This window comes from Camellia sinensis, chromosome 2 (genome assembly GCF_055761805.1).
Source record: "Camellia sinensis isolate YWXY chromosome 2, ASM5576180v1, whole genome shotgun sequence".
In the NCBI taxonomy this organism is placed as follows: domain Eukaryota; kingdom Viridiplantae; phylum Streptophyta; class Magnoliopsida; order Ericales; family Theaceae; genus Camellia; species Camellia sinensis.
This window is the reverse complement of record NC_138962.1, coordinates 216,811,641-216,819,612: the sequence shown is the minus strand read 5'-3', so window position 1 is coordinate 216,819,612 and position 7,972 is coordinate 216,811,641. Positions and strand designations below refer to the sequence as shown.

The 7,972-nt window shown below is 36.3% G+C and overlaps 2 protein-coding genes across 7 annotated transcripts; one reads left to right on the top strand and one right to left on the bottom strand.

Annotated features, from left to right (window-relative positions):
* Nucleotides 1-629: 629 nt before the first annotated feature.
* On the top strand, nucleotides 630-5,758 carry ATI1 (mesoderm induction early response protein). 6 transcript variants are annotated; one of them, XM_028223441.2, is made up of 3 exons: nucleotides 630-986; nucleotides 2,513-3,380; nucleotides 5,434-5,758. In XM_028223441.2, exons 2-3 carry the CDS (start codon nucleotides 2,538-2,540, stop codon nucleotides 5,536-5,538), a joined length of 948 nt encoding a protein of 315 aa, XP_028079242.2. In that variant the 5' UTR covers nucleotides 630-986; nucleotides 2,513-2,537; the 3' UTR covers nucleotides 5,539-5,758. The 6 variants fall into 6 exon arrangements, with proteins under 6 accessions (XP_028079242.2, XP_028079241.2, XP_028079243.2 ...); XM_028223440.2 differs by having other exon boundaries at nucleotides 709-986; nucleotides 2,518-3,380; XM_028223442.2 differs by having other exon boundaries at nucleotides 846-986; nucleotides 2,538-3,380.
* Nucleotides 5,759-6,545: 787 nt separating this feature from the next.
* On the bottom strand, nucleotides 6,546-7,727 carry LOC114280989 (putative F-box protein At5g55150). Its single transcript, XM_028223413.2, has one exon. The coding sequence runs from the start codon at nucleotides 7,725-7,727 to the stop codon at nucleotides 6,546-6,548; it is 1,182 nt and encodes a 393-aa protein (XP_028079214.2).
* Nucleotides 7,728-7,972: the final 245 nt, after the last annotated feature.

The window sequence follows — 7,972 nt, the reverse complement described above, 5'->3', positions numbered from 1 at the left end:
AATTTTAAAATGATAAAATATTTTCTTATCAAGAGTGATATACGGTTCTAGTTTTAATAATTGGGTTGCAATTTTCTCTTTCTATATTTTCCTACTATCCATTGTCCAAAAAAAAAAAAAAGTTTTCCAAGTAATACAAGAGATTTAAAAGCTTTCTTAATTAAAAAAAAAAAAAATTTGACTCCTAGATTTACCTACTTGAGTTATAACTAACTAATTTCTAAACAAATCAACAACTGTCATTTAGGTCTCGCTTGGGAATTTAATTATTTTATTTGATTTTTAAGTTATTTTTGACTATTTTATGAGATGAAAAAAAAGTTGCGCTATTGATGATTTGAGATTTTTTTTATTTTTATATTTGAATAGATAATTGTGAGAAAAAAATTGATAAATTAATATGTAAGATGTAATATTTTATTCTATTAATTATTTTAATTTTTTTTATCTTTATTAAATATTTTAATCAAAATCCTTTATGCCCACCATTAAAATCATTTCAGAAGTAATAATGTTTTAAACTTCTTAAATATTTTATAATTTTTTTCATTCAAAAAAATGATTTAAATTTTTTTTTCTCATAACTTCCCATGTTTTTATTGGCCACTTCACCACACTACGAGCACTTCACCGGTATACTAGCCACGAACTCTCTCTCACGACAACGGCAACAATTGTATAGGCGTCACAGTAAATACCTCTCTCTGCACACACGCAACCGTTAAAAATAAATAAATAAATAAAAACCACCGATATTATCAGACTATCCACGAAACGACGCAGTCTCAACCTGCAACAGCCGGTAAAACCGACTCGTCATTCAGTCCTCAAGCACTGCACGTTACCGGCCGTTCCGGTTGCTTTATCTCATTACAGAAATCTGTCAGTATAAAAGTCTCTCCCCTCTTTTCTCTATCCACTTCATTCTCGTCGTCATCGCCGGACTCCGTTGTTGTCGCCGTCGCCGATCTTCTTGTCTTCCCTATGTGAGTCCTCAATTTTCTACTCTGTTCGAAGATCTGATGATATTTGAATCGGTGTTTGATTTTGATTTTAATCTGTTTTGTTTGGTAGTGGATCTGATAGGTATGCGTGTATGTGATTTTTTGTTGAATCAATTGGTTTTTTTGGTGGTGTTGTTGAATTTTAATTTGGAGGATTAATAGGTTGGATATAATTGGGCCCGAGGGGTGGTCTGTTGATATTTTCTGTTTGGTTGCTGAGAAATCAAGTAGGGAATTATGAGTTTCTGAATCTTATTTTTTTAGGTTTTCTGTTTCATTTGTTGTTAAATAATGATTTGGAGGATTGCTGATTTAGGTTGGATATAATTTTGGTGGGGAGAGGAAAAGTGTTCTGTTGATATTTTCTGTTTGGAACGAAGATGTTGAATAATTGGAGGATTACTATGTAGGTTGGATATAATTGGGGGAAGGGGATGGAGAAGAACAGTGGTCTGTTGATATTTTTCTGGTTGGTTGGTGATAAATCAAGTTGGGAATACGAGTTTCTGAATCCTATAATTATAATTTGTTTTTATGTTTTCTTTGTTCAAACAAAGAGTTTCATTTGTTGTTTTTGAATAATAATATGGAGGATTACTGATATAGGTTGGATATAATTGGGTGGAGGGAGGAGAGGAACAGTGGTCTGTTGATATTTTCTGTTTGGTTGCTGAGAAATCAAATGGGGAATATGAGTTTTTGAATCCTATAATTATGGGTTCTTTTTAAATCTTTTTTTGGTTCAACAAAGACTTTCATTTGTTGTTGTTGAATAAAAAAATTTGGAGGATTACTGATGGTAAGTTGGATATAATCGGGTGGAGAAGGTGGGTGGGGGATTGGAGAGGAACAGATGGTCTGGTGATACGTTTGATATTTCTGTTTGGTTATTGAGAAATTAAGTAAGGAATATGGGGTTTTGTATCTTTTGATTACGTTGTTTTTATTTATTTATTTATAGAGAAGTGAAACCACAGCTTAAAAGTAGCGCATACTAATTCATTATAAGGCTTAATTGAGGGGAAATCTTTGTTCTTCTAGGTCCCCAAAGTGGGGAAAAGAAAAGAAAAAAATTCTGGGAGTCAAAATTCCAACCAAACAAATCTGACTAATATTTCATCATTATCATGTTTTAAAAATATGGCTCAAGTTAGTACTTGGGGAACAATTTTGCATGTATGCTTATTTGTATTGTTTGATGGATTATCAGAAAGCTAACATTAACTTTCAGCGATGGAAATTCTTTTCAATCCTGAAAAGGCTCTGTACTGTTTTAAATGAACTTAAATACGTTACTTGAGCTTTATTTTCAATTGGATAAAAGATGATATTCCTTCTTTGGAATTATTTATGTAGACGCATAAATAATTATGAAATTTGTGTTTTATTGGGAGTTTTCTTTTCCTACTGAGGTATGATTTTTTAATATTCTATATATTTTATATATATTTTTGGAGTCTACTTTATAACTCTTAGCTCCTTTTCTCTTTTGTTATGCGAATGTGAAGTATAGAAAACTTTGAACCCTGATAGATGGCTGATAATAATGAGGGAAAGGAAACTACAACCCGTGGAAATGAATGGGAAGTTGTGTCGCTCACAGCATCAGCATATGCCGCTGCTCCTGGTCCGGAACAGGTTGAATTGAATGATAATGACAAGGGAAATGCACCTGAGGAGGATGAAGCTGAAACTTCACGTGTAATGTTTATGTCTGGTCACTTTGTCTTTCCACCTAGTCAGCATGAGAATTTGCCGGTGGAACCTGAAAATATTGAGATCCATAATGTACAGGGAATTGATGATAATGTTCCTGAATTGGGTGCTGATGAAGGAGGTAGATCAGATACAAAAGATGAAGAGAACTGGAGCATTAAAGGATTGGCCGTGCCAGATGAATTTCCTGGGATTCAGTGTTTTGATGAAAAGGATAACAGGCTATCCATCCATGGAACCAAGTTCGACGAAGGGACAACTTTGCAAGGGCTAGATTTTATTGAGAATGAGCAGAGTCTGCACAGTGCTTCTAAATTTAGTTCCTTCCACAGTGAAACAACCATGGGTGGATCAACCACATATTTTGATGACGCAGTCATTCCTGGACAAATTGAGCCCTCTGAGGGAGACCTAGATTCGGACATCTCACAATTGCCAAAGCCTGAGAAGGAAGATGAGTATGACAGCTCTGCACTGCCTTGTGAAGCTTGGTGGAAGAGGCGAGCTGCTTCTTTGTATGCTCATGCAAAAGAGACAAATGCATTTTGGTCTATTTTTATTGCTGCTGCAGTAATGGGCCTTGTAATTATTGGTCAGCGTTGGCAGCAAGAAAGGTGGCAGGTTTTGCAGCTTAAGTGGCAGTTCAACATCAGTGATGAGGTATGTCCGATACTTTTGGTTTTGTAGTTTAGTAGTGGTGAACTTATGCAGCTCTTTTCAGTAATTCATTTGGTTGATTTCAGTGAGTCATTAGGATGAATTTAGAATATTGGTATGATGCTTATAAATATATTTGATTGCTTAACAATTTTAAAACTAGCCTTCTTACAGTTCAGGGGGAATGACCTAATCAATAATAAACACGGATGTGTGACATAGAAATGATAGACATGATACAAGTCGGGAAAACTGACAGCATATCCTAAAAAAAGTAAGACACACAATATGTCAAGGACGGGACATATCAATTGTATAACTTTCGATTAATGTTTTAGTTTATTTTAAGAATTTCGTTATGTGGGTCTGAGATTGACAAGTATGCTTTGCTTATTCTAGTAAGTATAATATGACTACTTCCTCAATATCTTTTGCTTTTACATCCTCATTTTCCAGTATCTGTTGTTTGCTTGACTTGTGTTCACTACTATAATGTCAAGTCTTCAAGCAGAGGAAAACATGTCCGTTAATTTTGACACTATAAACATGTCCAGTAGGTGTTGGACACTTGTCTTCTGGGGGTGTCCAGTTGTCCATGAAATGTTGGTGTCCAACTTAGATGTGTATATCACGTGTTTACCTTTTATAGTCTAAGGTAATGGCATCTTTGATAAATGAATTTTTGAAAATGGTTTATCTTGTTTAAACTCCACGAGTCCCTAGGATGTTGAGATGGGAGACATGTGGTAGGCAGTATTTGAATAGAGAATGTTGTGTTGAGCCATTGTCTCCCAAGAAGAATTCCTAGGGATAGGGGGATGAGGGGCAGATGGTGAAATTTAGGTGGATATCAAAGCATTGGAGAACACATCAATATCCCTTATGCCGCCACTCCCCCTCCCATTTTACTTTTTCCCCTCCCCTTCTTAGTTAGAAATGTAAGACAAACTTGTCTTTGTATTTTTACTACTTCAAATCCTTGTACATCAGCCCCATTAAAGTACTATAAGGTCTTTGAAATAGTTTAGATCATCCAAGCAAGCCTTGTGAAATGTGCAGGCATCAGGTCTAGTGCTAACATGCCTCTGCAGATTCATAGTTTTCTTTCTTTATTTTCTTTTTAAGTTTTATTTAAAGAATTTGTACATTCAAACTTGTTAATATAGTTTGTACAATATGTTTCTCATATTTACTCTGTTCTGTGATGTTATTTTTTGCTTTGAAAGTATCTTTGAAATCATTGTTCTGTGTTTGGTAAGTGGGTTTGCAGGCTTTTTTGGCTATTTTAGCCACAAAAAACAAAACAGGCTATTTTAGTCATAACAAACAAAACATCACATCCAACCCATAATCATTACATTCTTCTCTCACAAAAAAACTCAAAAAAGCTAAAAAGCCAAAAAGCCCTTTCCAAACCAAGCTTTTAAGCCCAGGCTAAAATAGCCAAAAAAGCCAAAAAGCCAACCCACTTCCCAAACGGATTTGTGCTTTAACATTCTGATGGATTGGAGAAACATAAGGATCTGTTTGGTTGTGTTTTTTGTTTTCTCTATTTTTGTTTTTTCATGTTTTCAAAAACAAAAACAATGAAAAGTTCCGAAACACATTATTGTTTTTTATTTATTTTCAGAAAATGAAAACAGAAAATAGAAAACGAAAGCATAACTAAATTGGTCCTAACTGACTTTTGTTGCTGACTTTATATGGTCAACCCCCAATTAAGAAATGGTTGTTGCACTAGTAGAGAAAATGAGTGAGTTGTGACATTAGTTTAGTTATTCATATTATCTCTGCCCTTCCAGTGACACGACTGTGTTCTGAGTACTTTCAGAATTATTCTTTCATTTGCAAAAAGTTCATTGAGAATGTCTTGGTTTTCACCTCAATTGCATACCTTTTTGTCTATCAATCGAGTGCTACTTTGTAATTGTGGCGATGAGATTATTTCTTGTTGAATCATTTACCCATGCTGCATGTGCATTTTTTTTCCCTTCTAAGTATTTAAATACGTCACTATTATGCAACCTTGACATTTCTTTGCTTGCCATATGGACAGAAGATGGGCAGGATGCTGGGTCCCATATCTCGTTTCAAAGATGTGATTGTGGGTGGAAGCAGGCGGGGTTCCTCTATCCGGGGAACCTCCTCAAGCCAGCGTTAAGATGCTTCTCAACCCCAGCATTAAGGTGATGATGACGAAAATATGAGAGACAGAGTGACTGAGATAGAGAGAGACAGGTGTATAATTTGGTGGGTTTGCTTTTTGATTCACCTACTGTTCTCATGATGAGAAGCTACAGGGTTACAGTGTGTTAATATTTGGTTATTGTTAATGATGCTAGTATTGTTTTGGTTATGGGATATATGCTAGCTTGTTGAAAGATTGGGAAGTGGATATTACATTTTGATTCTTGTATTACCAATGCGACTTTCCCTAAATGGCCAAAAGGGAAACGCCGGCTAAGGTGCTGTCGCTTTGGATTCCCTTGCCTGCCCCCTTTCGGACCGACCTTTTACATTAATTTCAAATTATGATGACGTGTTAGCATTAGGACATAGAAGGGGGGACAGATGATCTGTGATCGGAAGCAGGTGTGGTCAGTGTCGTTTAACCGACATATTAACTAATCGATTACTATAAATTGGATTAGATTTTATAGAATCTGTGTCAAAATTGAGGAATTCTATGGCTTTGATTTTTAGTATATGCTTTTATTATTTAGACAATGAAACCGAATGGCAGTGAGAAAGAGGTGCCACTAAAAAAATGAGAAATAACAGATCAGTGTAGGTTTAGAAAGAAAAAAAAAAGTACAGATCAATGATAAAGTTTTATAATATTTTTTGAAAGTTTAAACTGAATTTTATTTATTTATTTTTTAAAAATGAAAATTTTCTATTCAATATAGGGGCAAAATTAGGCTAACAAAAAATACATATTAACTTAACCAAAATATGTATATATATATATTTGATAACTAGATGCTTCAGTCAGTTTGAATGCACTTTGACTAATTTTAGAATCATAAAGTTAATGACCGAGCAACCTTTCAGTGGCCTCTTAGGAGTAACTCGAACTTGAGACCTTGGATTTATACTCAACTATTTACTGCTCATCTAATTTCTTGGAGTTACATATATAACATCATTTTACTACGTATGTCCTGTCTAAAGTAGTCTAAACCATCTGTAGAATGAAGCAGCATTCACAATTTGTTGCTGCTGGAATTGATAGAATTGCTCAATCTTGCCATTTCCTAACTCATATACCCCATAGTCATGACTGTGTGAGTTACTATCACCTACCCACAAATCATCCACGAAATAGATACAGTTGGGCCTATAAATGTTGCCTGCATCGACAAACACCGAATCATTGTGAGCCAAGAGAAGGGCTTGATCACCAAAAGTATTCATCACCTCTTCCCAAACACCCTCACTCCAATCAAACTTGTAAACCTCAAGAAACTTAGTCATGCATGACTCAACATGTCTCACCACCATCAATAGCTCGCCGGAAGGTGACTTTGCCAAGTACCGCCATGGAGTGCTTCTGTTCGAGCCTGTGGCCATGGCTGACACCTCCTCCTCAATATAGGGATCAGCATACTTCAATCGCTTAAGCGTGCCATGCTTATCGATGGCATAGAGTTCTCCATTGTAATATATCATGTCGTCGATGCACCAACTCATATCGATAAGGGTCTTCCACCATTCTCTGTCTCCTGGTTTGCAAATGCAGCCATTGTGTGAACCCAAGTGATCATAGAGAACTAAAACAGAGCAACCGGGATCATCAGGGCTGCAGGATGTCACGAACCTAAGCGGTGTAGGGTAGTCTCTCTCCGGCAGAGATGGAAGTTGGACATGAACTCTTGAGACAGGGTTATAGAGATATACTGTACATGGGTCTTCAATGTCTGCCATGAGTAGCCATCCATGATAGGAAGAGAGACAGCGGGTTCGAGCGAGGGTGTTGGGTGAGTGAATACTGTAGACCTTGCTTGCACTCACCAGTTTAGCATACTCTTTGGATATGGTTTGTTTAGGAGGAAGCAATAGCAATGGAGGAATTGTTATGTTGTTGCATACCTTCTTGGCTGCAGATCTCCATGAATGACAGACGGTTCGGCATCGGAGAAGATCAAAGAAGTCGGTCAGGTCCTCAAAGATGATCTCAAGTAGATCATCATGGAGGTCAGACCAGAGTCTACTTGAGGAAGCCATTGAAAGAGAGCGAGTTGAGTTGTGATGGGAACAAACAAGAGATGTTGGGAAGCTCTTAAATAGAAGGGGTGAAGAGTCCTTTATGGAATAAGTAGTGCTAAGAGTACAGAAGACCAAATACATGTCGGGTTTGGAATTACCATTCAGAGTTTGTTTCAAATTAGCACTCTCTGGGCAGATTTTCCCCTCCTTTTAGGATTGGGATTGGTATTGGTATTGGTATTGACATCCCTTTTGCCTTGCAGCCATGTGAAATAGTTTTAGAAGCCAACAAAACTAATAAGTGACATGTAACATTGATGTGATTCTCTCAATTTATTACGGAGTGAGAAATTTGATGGGCAGAATAATGTGATTTTTTGATTTGT

Bases quoted from the DNA above. Each gene is read 5' to 3' on its own strand.
- LOC114280989 (XM_028223413.2), bottom strand. From the start codon at position 7,727: ATGTATTTGGTCTTCTGTACTCTTAGCACTACTTATTCCATAAAGGAC.
- ATI1 (XM_028223441.2), top strand. From the start codon at position 2,538: ATGGCTGATAATAATGAGGGAAAGGAAACTACAACCCGTGGAAATGAA. The intron at 3,381-5,433 runs GTATGTCCGATA...CCATATGGACAG, and splicing joins AGTTCAACATCAGTGATGAG to AAGATGGGCAGGATGCTGGG.